We start from the raw sequence: 20,934 nt of genomic DNA, 5'->3' as shown, positions 1-20,934 counted from the left end.
ATCAGAATATGGCTACTGCAAAAGAGTTGTGGGATGCACTTAAGGCTAAGTATTTCACAGATGATGCGACTAGTAAGAAATTTCTGATTGAAAAATTTTCAATTATACCATGATTGATAGTAGGCCTGTTGTAGAGTAGTTTCATGAAATTATGCATAAACTTAACCAGTTTAATCAACATAATATGAAAATGGATGAATGCATTTCTGTTTCGTCTATTATTGATAAGTTATCTCAATCCTGGAAAGATGTTAGAAAATCTTTGAAGCACAGGAAGGATGATATGTCTCTTGAACATCCGGGCCAACATTTCCAAATTGAGGAAGTGTTTAGGCAGAACCAGAAAAGTGCAGAAGAGAATACTTCCAAAATGCATATGATGGAAGAAGGAGGCTGTACTAAACAACCCCAACATCCCAAGAGAGGGAATCTGAAGAGGAAGTTCAATTTTGTCAAGAAACAAAATAAGAAAAAGAAAGGTTTATGCTTCCATTATGGAAAACTTGGACACTACAAAAATGAGTGCTGTCTTTTCAAGAAAAAGCAAGATGAAACAAATTCTAACAAGTTTGTGGCTATGATTTTTGAAATCAATGCGGTTGAAGATGATTGTGCATGGTGGATTGACTAAGGTGCAACAAGGCATGTTTGCAAAGACAAGAGTTCATTCTTAAAGTATGAACCTGTGGAAAATGGTAATGTTCTCTACATGGGAAATTCGTCCGCTGCTGTAGTCAAAGGAAAAGGAGATGTCACTTATGAATTTACTTCTGGAAAAAGTTTGACTCTCACTGATGTATACCATGTACCAAAAATTAGGAAGAATCTAGTTTCTGGAAGCCTACTTAATAAGTGTGGCTTTAAGTTAGTGTTTGAAATTTGAATTTGAAAAATTTGTACTCTCCAAGGGTGGAGGCTTTGGGGGAAAAGGTTATATGTATGAGGGTATGTTTAAGCTTAATATCAATAAAGTGAATATTTCTGTTTATATTGTTGATTCACTTTATTTATGGCATAATCATTTAGGACATATTAATATTACAAAATTGCATGATATGACTAATATGGAATTAATTCCTAGATATGTAAATAACATGGATGATAAGTGCAGTGTATGTATAAAAACCAAAATAACGAGAAAACCTTTTCCTAACAAAACTACTAGAATTTCTTCTTTACTTCAATTAGTGCATAGTGTATGTGATTTACATGGTACATTTACCATAGGAGCCAAAAAATATTTTGTAACATTTATAGATGATTTTTCTAGATTCTTTTATGTTTATCTTATGCATACTAAAGTTGAAGTAATTGATAAATTTAAGGTTTATAAGGCAGAAGTTGAAAACAAATGTGACACTAAGATAAAATGTCTTAGATCGGATAAAGGAGGTGAATATCACTTTCCCGCTTATTGTGAATCAATAGGTATGATGCATGAAATTTTTGCAGCATGCTCCACAACAAAATAGGTGGCAGAAAAGAAAAACCGAATGTTGGTTGAAATGTTCAATGCCATGATGTCAAATTTAGGACTAAGTAATGGTTATTGGGGTGAAGCCTTACTAACTGCTTGCTATATATTAAACAGAGTTCTTTTTAAGAGGACTAAGACTTCTCCATATGAGTTATGGAAGAAAAGAAAGCCTAATTTAAAATATCTTAAGATTTTGGGTTGTAGAGCAATTGTAAGGCTTTCTGTACTTAAGATAAGGAAATTAGGTGAGTGTTGGAATTGGTGTGATCCCAAGAGGGGGGTGAATTAAGTTTTAAAAATATTTCGGCTAATTTAAATATTTACACCGATTCACCACAGTTCATATCTTATTTAGTATAATAGCGTATATAAAAAAATGATGAAGCTATACGTTCAAACATACATGTGCGACATATCTCATTTAACTCAAATGTGTGCGTGCAAATAATTATGACAGTAAATAAACAAGCATACACATATGGAAATTAAAGTGTAGAAAGTAAATGAGATAGAGAGAAAGAGACACACAATATTTGTTATTGAGGTTTGGAAAACCAGCCTACGTCCCCGCCTGGGCATACCCCCCAAGGATTATATTATCGCTGCTCACTTAAATGGACGGAGTAGAAGCCGTTACAACCTTTCCTTACTAGGCAAGGTAAACTCCTGCTCAATTATAAGGCTGAGCCTAACTTGTCTCCCTTATGGGGCGAAGACTCCCTAGTTCAATTTTTCGGGCTGAACCCAACCGTCTCGCTTACGGGGCTGAGACTCCTCAGTTCAATTTTGGGTTGAACCCAACCGGTACAATAAAATCATTTTTGTACATAAAACATACTTCTGAAATACAAGCAGAGATGTACACATTAAAGCTTAAATACATACACTCTAATATGATATGAGTTATGCTCAGTAGAGAAAGGGTGCAAAACAAATATTTTAATCTTTGATGAAAGATATATATGATAAAATGCATCAAAGATTTGAGCCCTAATAAAACACTCTCCCAAAAATTATTTTTCAAAGACGAACCGGAGAACCTAGGGTTTTTGGTCTTAATAATATTTTTGCAAAAACAAAGATGTGTGATCTTTGATGTTAAGAGAAATTTGAAGTACATGCTTCAAAGATCAAAATAAAATAAGTATTTCTCCAACAAAGATTAGCAATGAAAAGGATTTGGAGAAATTAGGATTTATGCTCAAAAGTTGTTTTTGCAAAAAAACACAATCAAAATAAAAGCCCAAACAAAATACTCTCTTAAAAATGCTTTCAAAGAAAGAATCAAAGAGAGTTTGGAGAGTATGAAAAAGATTTGCCCCAAAGAAAAATTTTTGCAATAAAAATAGGTTTAGGGGAACTTTGATTAGGAAAAGCCAAAATAAATTTGAGAGAAAATTATGGCTAATCAAAGTTACTAATCTAAGCAAATGAAAGGGTATATATAGAGTTTCAAGAAAATATGACCGTTGGGAACACGGAGGTCATTTTAGAAAAAGATTAATGATGTTTAATTAAAATTAATCTCGTTTACCTGCGGTAAAAAATTGACCAACCCGAGAGGTTCGGTCGGCCAAGGGCAAGGTTCGGTCAACCATTTTAATAAGTTCGTTCGACCAAGGCAAATTTCAACTGCAGGTTTGGTCGACCATCTTAGGGCGATTTTGAACCCTTCGTAGGTTCAATCGACCATGGCTTAGGTTCGGTTGACCGCTCATATCGTTCGGTCCACCAAGGCTAACTTGAACTACACATTTGGTCGACCAAGTTGTTGGGGTGTCATACTTTTTATGCTTCGGTCGACCAGGGGAGATACGTTCAAAAGTAGAACGGTTGGCCGAGCGAAGTTAACATGTTGACTTCTGACCGGTTCGGTCGACCGTGATTTAGTCAACATTCTGACTTTTTAGCCACAAAATGTTCAATTGACCCAGATGGCTATTACTAGAAGGGTTCGGTCGACTGGTCCCAGTCAAAAACATAATTTTGACCCTAAGTTTTATCCCTATTTGTATAAATGTGACATTTTAGCCAAAGGGACTTTTCGTTTTTGTGCATGGGGTCCTAAGGTCAATCTAAGGCCTTGGCTTCTTATTCAAGCCCGAAAAATATGGCATCGGTCGACCGAAGTTTTGCCCCGATTTTGACCCTAAAGCTATTCCAAAAACTTCGCATGATTTTAGTCGTTTTAGAAACAAGTTTTTGGTGAAATGTTAGGAATCCTATGGTCAACCTATGGTCATCTGATCAATCAATCCATATCATATAAAATCATGCATTATTACAAATTAATTAATAAAAAATTAAATGCATTTACAAATTAAAATTATATGTCTTCTTCTTCTTCTTCATTGCTCCTCTCCGTGGAATGCGCCAGTTGAATTAAGCTTTAAGTCCTTGCTGGCTTCCATTTTCCTTTTACCTCATGTGCATGTTAAGATATAGATTTGTTCACACACTAAATGCACACATGAGATACAGACGCTTTGTCAGCATCAAAATAGGGATCGGACTCAAAAAGTCAATAGTGAGCGAGGAATAGATTGTGTATTCCTTGGCTTACAGATTCTTGGTAATTGAACCAAATGATTCTGTAGGAGTTAATTCAGTGATAGAATCAAGAGATGTAGAATTTTATGAAAATAAGTTCACTTCCATACAAAAGGTTAGTAATCAAAATAAAGACTTTGAAACCACGTTGTACTAGTGGTGAACCTTCTGAAGCTAGTGAACCTAGGAGGAATAAAAGGAGGAGAACAACAAAGTTTTTTGGACCAGACTTCATAATATACTTAGTAGAAGGTACTAGAGAATCACACTCTAGACAAACTATAATTTCACCAATTATGAAATCAGATCCTCTTACTTATGAAGAGGCAATGAAGTCTCAAGATTCTGCATTTTGGAAAGGAGCTATATATGATGAAATGGATTCCATCATGGGTAATAAAACCTGGAAATTGGCTGATTTACCTCCTGGTTCAAAACCAATAGGTTGTAAATGGATCTTCAAAAAGAAAATGAGGTAGATGGAACAATTGACAAGTTCAAAGTAAGGTTAGTAGCTAAAGGCTTTACACAAAAGGAAGGCATAGACTACTTTGATACTTATGCTCCAGTTGCTAGGATTGCAACTATAAGAGTCTTGCTTGCCTTAGCTTCCATCTACAAGTTTGAAATCCATCAAATGGATGTAAAAACTGCATTCTTGAATGGAGAATTGGATGAAGAAATTTACATGGAACAACCTAAAGGCTTTATTATGCTAGGAAATGAATCGAAAGTATGTAAATTGGTTAAGTCTTTTATGGACTTAAACAAGTCCCAAAATAGTGGCATGAAAAAAGCTTTATTATGCTAGGAAATGAATCGAAAGTATGTAAATTGGTTAAGTCTTTTATGGACTTAAACAAGTCCCAAAATAGTGGCATGAAAAATTTGACTAAGTTATTCTTTCTAATGACTTTATAATACATGAATCTGATAAATGTGTATATAGTAAGTTCAATAGAAATAAAGGTGTAATTATTTGCTTATATGTTGATGATATGTTAGTCTTTGGTACTGACATTGAAAGTGTTGAAAGTGCTAAGAAACTATTGTCATCTAATTTTGATATGAAAGATATGGGTTATGTAGATGTGATTCTGGGTATTAGAATAATTAGAAACAATAATAAATTGATTCTCACTCAATCACACTATATATTGAAAAGATATTGAAAAATTTTAATCACTATGATTGCAAACCTGTTAGCACACCTTTTGATGCAAGTTTGAAATTATATCCTAACACTGGTAGAGCAGTAAATCAGTTAGAATATGCTAGAGTTATTGGTTGCTTGATGTATGCTATGACTTCTACTAGACCTGATATTGCATTTGCTGTAGGTAAACTTAGTAGATATACTAGTAATCCTAGTGATATTCATTGGCATGCTATATATAGTGTTAAAGTATTTGAAAAATACTACGGATTATAGCAGACATTAAGAAGGATATCCTACTGTTTTAGAAGGATTCACAAATGCCAGTTGGATTACTGATCGTAATGATCATACATTAACCATTGGGTGGATATTCACCCTTGGTGGAGGAGCTATCTCCTGGGGTTCAAAGAAGCGAAGCCTCGTAACAAATTCCACTATGGCATTGAAATTTGTGGCTTTAGCTTCTTATAGTAAAGAGGCAGAATGACTTGAATCTGCTATTAGAAATTCCAATTTGGATAAAGCCTATGGCACCTATATCTTTGCATTGTGGCAGTGAGACAACTTAGTCACGAGCATATAGTAATATATATAATGGTAAAACCAGACTTATTGACCTATGACATAGTTATGTGAGACAGTTAATTACTGATGGTGTAATTTCCATTGATTTTGTGAGATCAAGCCAAAATTTGGCTGACCCATTAACAAAAGGATTTGTAAGAGACATGGTCTGGAAAACATCAAAGGGGATGGGACTTAAATCCACAACCCATAGTCACCAATGATGGAAACTCAACTTAACACTTGAAATTTTCAAGTTCTGGAGTTCAATGAGCAAAGTACATCATATGTAGTGACTGGAAGCACTAAAATATATGTGTCACATAATCCATTTGAAGGCAAATAGTGCTTTGTACCTACAACAACAATAATACCAAACCTTAGTCCCACTAGGTGGGGTTGACTATATGAATCCTTTTCCGTCAATTTTTGCGATCATGGACAATTTCTATTGATAGATTCAAGGATATTAAATCCTTACTCACTATCTCCTCCCAAGTTATTTTAGGTTTACCCCTACCCTTTCTACTGCCCCCCACGGTGACGAAGTCACTTTTCTTCACAGGTGCAAGTGTCCATAATCTCCACTATGTGGCCTACGTTGTAAGTGTCCATACCATCTGAGTCATACCTCCCTTATCTTATCTTCTATAGGAGCTACACCTAACTTACCACGAATATGTTCATTCCTTAATAATGCTTTGTACCTGTAATGTGAAAAAGGTGAAGGTTGAACTTAAAACTCTTAATAGGATTATAACAGGTTCTGTGAGGTATTTTAATTACAGGGGTACCTTTGATAAACCTACCTATATGAGTGTTGGAAGTGGTGCCGCTTTCTATGAGAAATGAATTTATCTCTAGAGCACTTATCAAACTAGGATATAGACGCAAGGCCAATCCATGCGTCGGCTTTTGGTAACACCTAAAGATCTGATAATTTATGTGTGATATGTATCCAGTTAATCAAAAGAGGATCGCTACTTCAAAGTTTGTCTATGTAAACTTGATTAACTTTGATATGTATTCACTAAGTGAAGGTTCAAGTTCTAAAATACCTTCATTTATGCATAAATTAACTCTTATCTGAATAAATTGTTTTTCATCTATATTTTGAAAATGGTGAGGGAATGTTGAAATATTTTCTAAAATATATGATTTTATGGGTTTTCAAAGTCTTCCATTTATGAATTTTCTAAAGCATTTATGAGGAGTATTTAATGTTATGTGAGTTTGTCCCACATTGGAAAAAGGTGGAAAATGAAAGGTCATTAATAAATGATAAGGTGACATAATTCCTCAAAGTTGGTTTAGAGAAAGTGCTAGTGTGTACTCTAGTGCACCCTTTGCACCGTCCGCACACGCACTCGCACTCGCGCACGTGGCGTGGGCTGTAGGGTGCTAATGGCGCATTTAGTTAGTGCACAAGCACTTAAAACTTTGCACGCTTGCATTGTTGCGAGATCGTGACTGTTGATCATGATCGGATGAAGTGGCACGACCAGGAGACCAGGTGCGACATGATTGACGGTACCATCGACTGAACATGAATGAATAATTGATTTTCCAGAATGTCTTGACCAGGTCGACGCCTGGTGCGACCAGGTCGAATTTGCTTCACGATTTGAACAGATGCAACCTTTTGGAAAAGACATAATTTTGTCTATTTATAGACAGAATTAACTCCATGAAATATTTAGAAAACACTCTCCTTCTCTTTCTTACATAAAGCTTCCACAAATTATATTTTTTCAAATCTGGATTCTATTTTTTGTTGAAATAGTATTTCAAAAAAAGTTGTTCATATTATTCTAAGGGTCTTTGGGATCACTCTTCGTTTGTGTATAACGCCAACTGATATCATATTATATTCTGGGCTTCATTGTTATCTTGGAAGCGTATTTGCTGACTCAATACACACCAATCTGGTGGGGGAAAATAATGTTTTAAGGAAAATGACATTGTAACGTGCCTTGAAGTATTTTCTAATCTGCAGTATTTTCCTATCTTATTCCTACAATAATGTGGAGACATTGTTACATTTGAGGGATAAGGCTTTAGAGAGTTGTTGTCTGGCTGAGCATTAGTAGTGTGATCTAGAAAGAAGGTGGTACACCGGGTTCTGGCTCCTGTGAAGACTGAGGGTTTTGCTTGTAATCCTTTTGAGGGCTCTGATTTTGACATCTATACTTATTTTGAATTTTTTTTCGTTTTTTTGCTAATCTCTTATTTGAAAATTAATTTACAGGAGCACAAGAGCTCCAATGAATGGGTGTTATAGCCTAATGTTGTTCCTCTCATTTATGCTGGAATTCATTTAGTTGAAGATGTACCCAATCATGATGGGGATTCAAGTGAGGAGGATAATGGCCTAAAAATTGACACACTATGTGGTGGAAAGGATTCTAGGAATCCACAAGCTTTGTTGGATGAGTTTGATATTAAATTGGTGAGTTTGACTAGGCATGAGGTCAGGGTGGTTGTTTCCTCTAGGATGAAAGGGAAGGGGGGGGGGGGGGGGGGGGGTGGTGCGGGGGGCGCAAAGAGAAAAAATGGTTGGGTTAGGGGGGTATTAAAGTAAAGGTGGGGATGATAAGATCATAAAATAAGATTTTGAGTTGAAATGTTTAGGGTCTAAGTGATCCAAGGAAGTGGCTTAAGATTAGGTAGGTGATCCTCAAAGCCTGCTTCGATGTGATTATGATTCAAGAAACAAAGTTAAGGCTGTGGATGGATTTGTTAGGAGTTTTTGGAATATTCTCATTGTTTTAGATGCTAGGTGGCTGTTGTTACTCATGTTCTTGTTGGATCCTCTTTATTGGTTTTGTTTGAGATTAGGGTTAACATTCATTGGTTGTTCACATCTCTCTATGGTCCTAATTGTCCTCATTTTACGAATTTTCTACGGGAAGAATCTTCGGTTCAGTTTTGGCTTTTGTTCTCCTCATTGGGTGGTGGGGGTTGGGGTAGGGTGTTAGGGTCTCGTGAGTTTGTCAAGAATTTTGATTTGTGAGGGACAGTTTGAAAATTCTTAAGTTTGCACTGGGTGAGAGGTCTGTTGGCCCTTCCATTGATAGATTCTTGGTTTTGAATGATTAGGAGGGCTCTTTTCCTAATTGTGATAGGAAAGTTTACCTAGCAAGGTGTTTGATTCTTGCTTCATTGTTCTTGAATCTAGTTTGGTTAAGTCACGGCCTATTCTCTTTAATCTTGAGAATGTTGTTGGTAGGGTTTGCCGATTTGATTTGCAGTTGTTGGGGAGAATGTTTTGTTGAGGTGGGGGTGGGGGTGGGGAGGGTTTTTGTTCTATGAAGAAATTGATATCCGTTAAGAGCAAATCAAAGGTGTGGCTCAGGTGTATTTGGGGATTTAGGTAGTACAAAGAATGGTGAGATTAAAGATCTTGAACAGCTGGAGGGAAATTTGTTCGAGGATCAAAGGTTTAGGAGAGTGGAATTTCTGAATGAAATTCTTTTGGACGAAATTAGTTGGGAGGAAATTTTTTTGTTGAAATGGGTGAAAGAAGTTGATTGTAATACTATGTCATAGAGTTGCTAATGGTACAAATCATGAGAGTTTCATCAAGGAGCTGAAGAATGAAGGGAAGGTTAGGAATCTAGATTTGATTATTCCTTTTTAGAGGAGTTGTACTAAGAGGAGGATATTGACAGAGCTATGGTGGAAGGCCTTGATTGGTCTCCCATTTATGTGGAGAAGTGTGGTTAGGCTATTTGAAGAGGAAGGACTAGGCTCTAAGGCGGATTGGTTTTTTTGGGTTTCTTTCAGGTTGGTTTGGACATTTTCTAGGATGATCTTTTTAGGTTTTTAAGAGAATATTTTGCTAATGGGGTAGTGGGAAAGAATGTTAATTCAGCTTTTATTATCATACCAAGAAGGATTAATTTATTAAGGTGAGGTATTTATGCCTTTTGGTTTGATGATGTGGTTGTGCAAAATTTTAGCTATGTTTTTCTAGGCCTATTGCTTCCCCTCCACCCACCAATAAGCACTAAGTCAGCCTTTTTACTTGAGCATTATTTGGTCTACATGCAGGTGTTTAGTACCTCTTTTCATATTTCTATAGGTACTCTCTTTAACTTACTAACGATGTATTCATTCCTTCTATCTTTTAGAGTTATTCCGCTCATCTATCTGAACGTTCTTACCCTTTTTATATCAATAGAAAGAAAAATTGAACGCAACGTTAATTAAAAAAGGAACATGTGAGACCTGGAATAGTTGCCAAAAACTCAATTATAACTTGACCATGCGTTTCAGAGCTTAGATTTCAGGCCTTGGATTTGGATTTGTGTGGGTTTGGACGAAACTCTGTACAAAATTGTATTGTGTTTCGTCCATCCATACGTATCCAAATCCATGACTTGAATTTCATGCCCAAACACTACGTTAGTATCCAATAGCATGTGTTTTCAGATTTGAAACATTGCTTTTCGAAGTTCTCCTAGAAAATAGTAGGAGCAAAGAAGTTAGACTGCGAGTTCTTAATTAGGAGTGTGAATATTTCATCATTTAGCATATTGCAAGATACACTTGATATATAGTAAATAAGTAAGTTTCATGTCAGCTAAAATATGTTGTATGGTACATACCAATTTCCTTGAAAAATAAGTACCATACTGTACATTCTGTTGTGTATATCAAATTTTTGACAAAAACAATTTAGAAAACTTTTCTAGCCTGAAATATGAGCTGAACCCGTCTACTATCTATGCTCTGCAGTTTAATTTGACAGAAACCTTGATAGAATTTGGTCCTATGAAATTTCATGAGCCACTTATTTGTGCAAATCTGCTCCCTGCAGGCTGTTTTTAATGAGACAGAAGAATTTGTACTCTCAATAGACGAACCGAATAATGAGGTTGGTCAACTTTTTGAGTTGATTATATCATTGCCAGTTCAGTTATTTGTGTTAACTATTACCTTTGGGGTGCAGATTGTTGTTTGGGATGCTCTAACAGCAGAAAAAGTGGCTAGATGGCCTTCTAACCATATCGGTGCACCTCGTTGGCTAGAGCACTCCCCAACGGAGGCTGCATTTGTGTCGTGCGGGACTGACAGGTCTGTGCGTTTCTGGAAGGAAATTCTGTAGGGACCTCAAAATGCTGGTTCATGTATCATTATCAATTCAAGATCTGCATATTGAGGAGCCATTCAGCGAGATATTCCAGAGAGGAACTTGCTTTGCGGATTGGATTAATGACTGAAAAATGACTGGAGCTGCTGAAGTTCCCTCCTGTCCACAGTAAGTTCGACACCAGCGAGGATCCAGTGTGTACATTATTTTTCTTTATATGCTGTACGGGATTTGCTGTCTTCCCCCACTGAATCTTGGCTTTATCTTGGACATATTCCATTTGTATAATTTGTTGTTTATTTTCATTTGTGAGCTCAATTGTAGGACCTGAGTTTTTCAACAATTTCTTTTATGCACTGGCATCTGTATTACTGGTCTGACAGATTGAGCAAAATATTTTTAAAGGTTGAATTTGTAGCACAAGGCAGCCATGGCAAGTAATGAGGGAAACTTCTTAGTAATTTTGCTATTTAGTGAGTTTGGCATCACTTATTTTTTTGGTGAGTAGGTTCTTGCTTCTCTTTACATGTATCTTGTCTCGCCCATTGGCCTGGGAGCCACTCTTCTGCATTCCAGAGGAGATGTATTCGACCTGATGCTGGGAAAGAAATCTAGTATTGCATGTTCTGTGCTACCTTGATATCCAGTTATCACTTCATCGTTTTCCTTATTATTTTTTTTAATAAATGGTTTCTTTAACACGTGAAGTTTGGCCCAGACCTCTTGTAAGGAATTAGTGGACATCAAAAGAGTTTGATCGGGGATGCTGCAAAGCTCTGACCAAGATTCCAAAAGGTTTGTTTCTGCACAGCACAAACAAGCGAAATGCCTTGATGCTTTGATACAGCTTTGGAGAACCCTTTTGATGCCCAAATGAAGAGTGTAGTGCAAGAGCTAGGCTTAGATGATGTGCTAAGGGCAACAAGAATGTGATTTACATTACTCGGACTTAGGATTTAGAGAATGTGTTAGAATTCACCTAGCAAAATCTCTTGGTAGAAGCATGAATTTTGTATTACATTTTACTTAAATTCACATAAATTCAAATATAAGGGCTTTTCCAAACAAAAGGTTAGGTTATGTTTAGTGAGTAGAATGTTAATTCGTAAAAATAGAATAGTTATATAAAAAAAATTTATAATTTACACAAAAAAAAAAAAAAATCCATTATCAAGAAGTAAATAACATTGTAAGAATTTTTAAATACCATAATAGAGAATAGATGAGAAGTAACTATTTTTAAATTTCACTATGGAATTATCTTTTCTATTTCATGTTGAACAAAATAACAAACTTATATATGCGTGATTTTCCCCCCCTAAATTATTACATTTCTACACAATTTTCATACATTCTCATTATGTTTTATCCAATTCCTAAGAATATAAATGGGTGAACCAAATGCAATCTTGGATTTTAGGCATTGGTGGTTAGAACATCCTTCATCTTTATTTATCAAAATTTACAACTATGAAATCTAATAAAACTATCCTTCATATAGTATTTACAAATAAATATGTTATGTATTTTCCATATTTATCATTTGGCTAATGCATAGTTGTTTCTTGTTTTACCATTTTCTTCATGTTTCTACATCTGCCAATGCATTTTTCGATCTTTGGGGTTTCCATTACTCCTATTTGCAGTGCTCATTATTTTACGATGACTGTGAATGATTTTTTTTTTTCACGTGTAAATTTAAGGAAAAGTTATTGGCACTCTAGAAAAATACTAGTGGCAGTTCACATTTATTTTTCATTATTAAATAATCAGTTAACAATTTCCACAATAAAACAATGAATTTACCTTCTCTTAGTAAAAATCGAAGGATAAAAATATAATAGTGACGAAAATATTTTTTAGTACCAATAGAACCTCCCACTTTATTTAAGGTCACATTAGGGCATTCACCTACTTCAACATCTTTGGTATGGTTGAGATTAATTTGACATTTTCACTCGATAAAATTGCTTTGATAAAGGTCTTGAGCTTGATAATATCGAAGTGCCAATATTCTTCTTAGTTCTTTCTATTGGAATTATCCAATAGTATATAATTGTTTTGAAATTCTGCAACAAAGGAGTAGAATAATTAATTATAATCTTACACTGAAAGGGTTTATGCAAGTTCAGATGTCACATTTTTTGAGCATATTTTTCCTTTTAATTTCTTCTTGCGTTAGATAAACAATCTGTTGGCCACACAAGGTGAATCTATATCGTATCCTTGAGTAATTTCTGTGACCTCCCCTTCACTTATTGTTGAGCAATGATCAGCTCCCATATTCCTACACCATTTTGTTGATTAGATACTCATTGTGCTCCATCTTTTCTATAGGAGTACCATTATTCTAAATTCAAATTTATGAGCATGAAATTTGAACTTTAAATATTTAAATTTCTATAAATTCTAATAAAATATAATATAAAATTATATTTAATTTCATCCAAATCCATACAAATGCAAATCTAATATTTGAGTTCATACCCTTAAACACGCTGTAGATTTGGCTTCCTAGCTACCATTTTCTTTGTGTTTAAATCCACAATGATGTGCTTCTGAATCTCTAGTTTGTTCTTTTTATGTCTTATTATAACTTCGTGCCTAAACATATATCTTTTTTTCAATGTTTTTGGTATAGGACCTAAGCCTTTTTCTAAGAGTAACAATCACAAAAAATGGAAGGCGAATTAAATTCTTTAAAGAAAATCAAACTTGATTTATAGTTTCCACCTCCATTTAGTAGAAAACTTCTGCTTAAAGCAAGATTTCAAAATAAAAAGATAAATTGATGGCAGCATTGAGTGTTATGAAGTTTGACTTGTTGCCATGTGTAACATTTAGGTAAAAAATATAGACTATCATAACACATTTTCTCATATGGGAATGCTTGTAACCTCCCACAACCTCCGTCATTTTTTATTTATTTAGAAGTATACTTACCTTCCATAAGTTGCTTTTGCATTCACATTCATAATTAGGTACTTCACACCATCACACTCTTTCTTTCTTTCTTTCTTGATTATTGTATCTTCTTATCTTTAGCAAAAATCGTTACTCATATCCTTGTCTTTTGATATAATTGGAATTAAGAATTTTTTAGAGACTATTAAGCCACCCAAATGGAAGGGGAAAATGCATATGAAATTAATTAAAAAAAACTTAGAAGAAAGTTGAACTTGGTTTATAGTTCTTTTCCACTTTTTTTTTTTTTTTAAAGGAGGGTAACATCTTCATTTATTTATTGATATATCCTCACTTTTGGCGGAGGAATACCGTAGTTATAAGATAAGTATTGAGAGATTACAGATAAAAAAATTAAAAGCCTTCCAAAAACAATACCAACAACCAACCAAAACAGGACTATAAATCCAAACAAAACTAAATAAGAAACAATTCTAAATAGGCCTATCAAAAACCAAAAATAATAAAATAAACTAAAATCAAAAAATCAAAAAATCTAAACTAACCAAACAAAAATCGAGAGGTTGATCTAATGACGAAAGCAAGTGAGACCCAACCTATCCATTCAAAGGATACATTTTAGAGAATGTGGTAAAAAATGTTATTCTTCGTAGATGACATTGTTACCAATTTCTCATTCTCTAACGAGAAAATTAGCCGCACTATTGCCTTTCTTATATTGATGGATCACCATGATAACAAACCTTATTAACTAAGAGTTGGTTTCAAAATAAAAAGTGAATTTGATATTGTTGTCAAGTCTGACAGCAGGTAGAAGATATTAGTGCAGAGTATTTCTTTCATAACTCAAGTGAGTCTTTGAATAATAATCACAAGCTTCACCTATTAATTCTCCAAGATATCAAGGATCAATGGTAGAGCACGTATGTTCTTGATCTCGACATGATAAGTTGCATTCTTTCTTAGATAAATTGCCCATTAACAATAGTCACAGTGGATCACTACATATTCATCTTGCCCCAAATTTAGTTTTTGTAATAAACTCCTTAGCCACAACATCTCTTTAAATACCTTGATTGTAACTAGCAATATATTCCATTTTAATAGTGGAAAGAGCAACACACTTTTAAATCTTGGATAACCATGAAATGGCTCATACTTGAAAACAAAATAAGTTAAATATCCTAAGGTAGATCCTTCTAGTGTTAACACTCGTACATATTAGAATTAATCAGTATAACACACCACAAATGAGTCCTCCAAAGTATAGACATAATCCACATGTACCTCTCAATTATCTTGTTATCCACTTAGTCACTCCCCTATGTTCATTACCCAAGTTTTCCTTCTCACTTGTAGGACTAATTTACTTTGAATTCAACTTGAAAAATGGTCTGCAAGTGATCAATGTTGCAATCATTTTGACATTCTCTATATTAATTAAACTTCTCAAGAACTCATTCAATATATTATTTTTTTTGTGATAGCCGTGAATTTCTTACTTCACTATCATGCTTTATTTCCACCCCAAATGTTTTCTTTGTTGGGCCTAAATCCTTTGTGTGACAACACTTGCTCTCAAGTCTTTCTTCAAATTCCCATTATTGTCCACATCCTCACCATCTCTAAACTTCTTGTTACAAACACTATGGTCTCCTTTGTTCTTGTGTACCCAAATGCTTCACCATGAAATAATAAAATTTCTTGCACCATTGCCAAGAAATTTTTTTAAAGTCATACAAGGAAATAAAGTGACAGATGCCTTGACTCGTCAAGGTGCTAGGGGGAGGAATAGGTTGTTTACAAACAATAGTCAACTCCCTAAAGTTATCAATGTGTTATATAAATTGGAGAAGATGGGTACGACTTATATGAGGTATGTTTAGCTGATCTCCTATTGGTTTTGGTTTATGCTTTATGTTGTTTATCTTTTGTTTGTTTTGTTGCGTGATATTTGTTTTGTAGGTTCTTGTTTTGTTTTGATTTGATTGGACTTGTAATCTATTTTGGCTGGATGTTGGTGTTGTTATTTAGGAGGCCTTTAAAATTTTGTCTTTTGTTTCTCCCTTTGATTATCTTGTAACCACGGTATTCCTCTACTAAAAGTGAGGGTTTATCAATAAATAAATAGAGGTGCCGCCCTTCTTTAAAAAAAATAAAATAAAATAATAATTACCAACAAATGTGCCATGCACATGCACACCCCTACCTATGCATGATTAATTATAATCTTACATTGAAAAGGTTTATGCAAGTTGAGATGTCGCCTTTTTTGAGCGTGTTATTCCTTCTAATTTCTTCTCGCGTGGGATAAACAATCACCTGTCAATCCCCTTACCTATCATGATTATATATGGCACCACATGTGAGCCCCTTCATTTATTGTTGAGCTATGATCAACCCCAATTCCTACGCCATTTTGTTGATTAGATACACATTGTGCTCTCCATATTTTCTATAGGAGCACCATTATTCTAATTTCATATTTATGAGCATGAAATTTAAATTTCAAATATTTGAATTTGTATAAATTTTAATAAAAATTTAATAAAAAATTATATTTAATTTCATCCAAATTCATACAAATACAAATCTAAGATTCGAAATTCGTACTCCCAAACACAACCTAGATTTAGCTTTTACCATTTTCTTTACATTTAAATCCATAATCGTGTACTTCATAATCTCTAGCATGTTCCTTTTATGTTGTATTATAACTTATTGTCTTAACATAAATAATTTCTTTAATGAATTTCGTATAGGACCTAAGACTTGTTCTAATTTCATACTTAGGAGCATGAAATGTGAACCTTGACTATTTCAATTTCTATAAATTCTAATAAAAATAATATAAAATAATATTTAATATCATTCAAAATCCACATAAATACAAATCTAAGATTCAAAATTTATTCTCCCAAACAGAATCTAGATTTGGCTTCCTACCATTTTCTTTGCATTTAATCCTTAATAATGTGCTTCAGAATATATAGCTTGTTCTTTTTATGTCGTATCATAACTTTATACCTAAACATGAATCGTTTCTTCAATGTATTTGTTATAGGACCTAAGAATTTTCCTAATAGTAACAATCATAAAAAATGGAAGGCGAGAATGCATAATAAGATTAAATCCTATAAAGAAAATCAAACTTGATTTATAGTTCCACCTCCACTTAGTAGAAAACTTATGCTCAAAGTGGGATTTCAAAATTAAAAGAAAATTTGATGGCAGCATTGAGTGTTATGAGGCTTGACTTGTTGCCACTTGCCATGCGTTACGCTAAGGGAAAAAACATATATAGATTATTATGACACATTTTCTCTTATGGCAAAACTTATAACCTTCCACAACCTCTATCATTTTTTAAAATTAGGTGTATCATTACTCTACAACTTAGCTTCCGCAAGTTGCTTTTGCATTCACATTCATAATTAGGTACTTCATACCATCACACTCTTACTTGTATCCTTGTCTTTTGATATAATTGGATTTAAAAATTTTTTAGAGAATCTTAAGCCACCAAAATAGAAGGAAAAGTGCATTTAAAATTAACTAAAAAGACTTACAAGAAAGTTGAGCTTGGTTTATAGTTCTTTTCCACTTGATAATAAATCTTATTGACTAAGAGTTGGTTTCAAAACAAAAATTAAATTTGACATTGTTGCCAAGTCTTAGAGCAGGTGCAAGACATTAATGGGAGTATTTCCTTCACCACTCAAGTGAGTCTATGAATAATAATCACAAGCTTCACCTATATATTAATTCTCCAAGACATCAATGATCAATGGTAGAACATTTATGTTGTTCTATAAGTTGCATTCTTTCTTAATTAAGTTGCATATTAATGATAGTTACAATTGAGCACTACATATTCATCTTACCCCAAAATCAATTTTTGTAATAAATTCCTTAGCTGCAACATCCTTTAAATGCCTTGATTTTAGCTAGCAATGTATTCCACTTTAATTGTGGAAAGAGCAACATGCTTTTGAATTTTGGATAACCATGAAATGGCTCACCTTCACAAACAAAATAAATTCAATATCCTAAGGTAGATCCTTCTAGTGGTAATACTCGTCTATATTAGAATTAATTAGTATAACACACCGCAAATCAGTCCTCCAAAGCATAGACATAATCCACATTAGGACCTCTCAATTATATTTTTATCCACTTAGTCACTCCCCTATGCTCTTTACCCAAGTTTGCAAAGAATCTAGTTACCACACTGCATGCATGTGCAATGTATAGTTTTTATTTTAAAGAGGTAAAACAATGCATTTTATTAATGAAAGAGGTCAAGCCAAAACTTGAGCTTACAATAGGGAAACAAACCAACAACAGGGAAGCAAACAACAAAATAAAGATGAAAATGACACTGATATAGCCAAAACAGCCCCAAGACATGCAAGGTTAATCAAAGGCATGCACAAAACAAAAATTGGAAGCTGGATGTAGTAACCTAAACCAAGAAAATAAAGAGATAAATAAAAGAAAAGAGAAAGGAAAAGAAAAAGTGGAAAAAGAGTTTGGCAAAAACCAAACCGTCGTCGGTTTTGTGAGTGTTAATTCAGGTGTAATCCCAGGAGGGGGGGTGAATTGGGTATTTTAAAAATCTTTAAGATTATTTACTACTTAATCCCTATTTCTATATTTAACAAATTAATTGCAGGGGTTTGAAATTAATTGAAATTATTATCTCAATAAATTTTATTTTATCCAATTAATTATCAAGTGCGTGTGGGGTTATTCAAAATACACACATGTGAGATAGGTAATGAAATGCGTTGCGGAAATTAAAAGGAGTAAAGAGAGAGAGAGAAGGCAAACACAATTTTTACGAGATTCAACCAACCCGGCCTACGTTTTCGCCTTGAGCAACCCACTCAAGGATTCCATTAAATTCCTGCTCCTTTAACCATGACGGAACTTCTCTTACAACCTGTTAATCTTATAGGTCATGCTCGGTTTTGATAATGACAAATACCTGTTATATTTAATGGGTATTTGAGGTTATATGTAGGAACTCTAATTGACATATCATAATGCACAAAGAGAGATTGAAGTTGAAGACCCAATTTCTGTTGTATTGTATTTCATTTTTATGTAAAGGGTCTGTAATATTAAATAGGGATTGGTTTGTAATAATCATACACACATCACATGCATGATTTAATAAGTAAGTTCAATCCAACAATAACTAAAAAGGACCTAGAAATGACCCTAGGACACTCACTCACTTACTTGTATGTGTTAGTCATTTGAATAAGGTGTTTTTGGTTGAAACAGGACTGAAATGCACTAAATGTGCACACTCGGTCGACCAGCATTTCATGTACAATTTGCCCCTGGTCGACCGACCAAGGACCGGGTCAACTAGTTGACCACAGCTCGGTCGACCGAACTCCCCTAAAGTCAACTTTATTGACTTCTTGGTCGACTGAGCATATTTTGTATATCACCAATCTGGTGGACCAAGTTCCCACGTGTGGGAACTCAGAGGTCTGGTCGACCGACCGGCTCAGTTCAAAATGGTCTCGGTTGACCAAACCTCGCAAAAATAGGAAAATCGCCTTTGGACATATAAGTTCGGTCAACCGAACTCACAGTTCATTTCACGTCTGGTCGACTGAACCCCAAGAACTTCGGTAAACTGAATTTGTCCTGGTCGATCGATGCTCTTGGGTTGGTCTGAATTTTTTACTGTGGTTAACTATTTTAAACGAAGTTAAATTAATTAAATATTATTAAAATTTTTCTGAAATTAGGATAGTTTCCCAAGAAGGGGGGGGTGAATTGGAATTTTTAAAATTTTTCAATTTTAATTCTTTGTTTTATATCAACAATCACAACAAGTAAATACAAAAACAATTCAACCTACAACCAATCAACAAGATAATCAAAAACTCTATCTTTGTATCAATACCCCTGTAATAAATTATAAAGTACACTGAATTTATGTAAGTCCTGTGTTTATTCCAAACTCACAATTCTTCTTTGTGTTTAGCTTTTAAACAAACTTTCAGATTAATAAGTTTAAGATGATCAACCAACGTAGTCCCTTTCAGTTTCCGCAATCAATGCTGATCAAGCCAAAACGAATTATCCTCCGGTCTATTTAACAACCATACACTCAGAATTAACAATTTAAAGCATACACGCAGGTTGTAAGTATTGCTGAAAAATAAAGAGTAAGGAAGAAGAGAGACACAAGATTTTATGAGGTTCGGCTTATACGCAGCCTACGTCATCGCCTTTGGCAAACCACCAAAGGATTCTCTAGTTCAGTTCTGTTGACGGGTGGAACAGTACCGATTACAATCACTCCTTCCGTTAGGCTAGAGCTTGCCTCTCCAAACGATATTCCTTTGTTTGGTCCAACGATTCTACAACCCTGAATCATTTATAAACATGAACCAAGATAGAGAAAAGTTTGTGTACAAGAAAACACTCTCACAGCAGAGTAGGTTGGTACAACATTTAGCACAAGAATACTTCAAAGTAAATCAAATATAAAAGGATTGAAGCTCAATACTGAATTTAAATCACCAAATATCTTCCAAGTATTGAAAGATTTAGACTTTGAAAGCTTTACTTCGAAGTTTGTATCAGCAGTAACTTAGTAGATGTAGATAAATGAGCACAAGAGAATTTGAGAACTTTTTAGAGAGCTTTGATTGCTGGAAATTTCTTGGTATCAAAATCTTTGAAGTTTGGGGCTATTTATAGAAGTTTAAAAGTAATTCCTTACCCCCAAAGTTTCCTTGAAGTAGTTTCCAAGTTTTTCAAAATAATAGTGCTAAAAAAATCCACTTAAAAAATCTTCCCGTTGAGAGTTTTTAAGCCAACGTTCGAATGGCAGTTGCCTGCCACGACTTGGCAATCGCCTGTCATAGAAGAAACTCACAACACAGAACACTGACAGTTGCCTGTCAGAATCCAGGCAGTCACTTGACCTGACCACCTAGGCGCTTGGCTATGTTCAGGCAATCGCCTGACATGCTACTGTCTCTTTGAAAAATTCTTCATTTAATTTGGCAGTTGCCTGCCACAAGAGAACAGTCGCCTGACCCTTCTTTTTTTTCAAACACTTTTCTTTTTAAAAAATCTTTCTTTTCTTCGATTTGAAAAATAAACTTTTAGGATTTTTCTAAAAATATA

General features: G+C 34.4%; 1 protein-coding gene across 5 annotated transcripts in view; it reads left to right on the top strand.

Annotated features, from left to right (window-relative positions):
• LOC131146841 (cleavage stimulation factor subunit 50) overlaps positions 1–11,313 on the top strand; it is a 53,809-nt gene extending 42,496 nt beyond the window's left edge. For all 5 annotated transcript variants that reach the window (XM_058096646.1, XM_058096645.1, XM_058096647.1 and 2 more), the window contains exons 13-14: positions 10,573–10,629; positions 10,705–11,313. In XM_058096646.1, the coding sequence (XP_057952629.1) occupies positions 10,573–10,629; positions 10,705–10,860 (213 nt within the window). In that variant the 3' untranslated portion in view covers positions 10,861–11,313. The remainder of the gene's footprint in view (positions 1–10,572; positions 10,630–10,704) is intronic.
• The last annotated feature ends 9,621 nt before the right edge of the window (positions 11,314–20,934 follow it).

Source organism: Malania oleifera, chromosome 13 (genome assembly GCF_029873635.1).
Source record: "Malania oleifera isolate guangnan ecotype guangnan chromosome 13, ASM2987363v1, whole genome shotgun sequence".
Lineage (NCBI taxonomy): Eukaryota > Viridiplantae > Streptophyta > Magnoliopsida > Santalales > Ximeniaceae > Malania > Malania oleifera.
The sequence above is the reverse complement of the archived record's forward strand: the minus strand, read 5'-3'. Positions and strand labels throughout refer to the sequence as shown.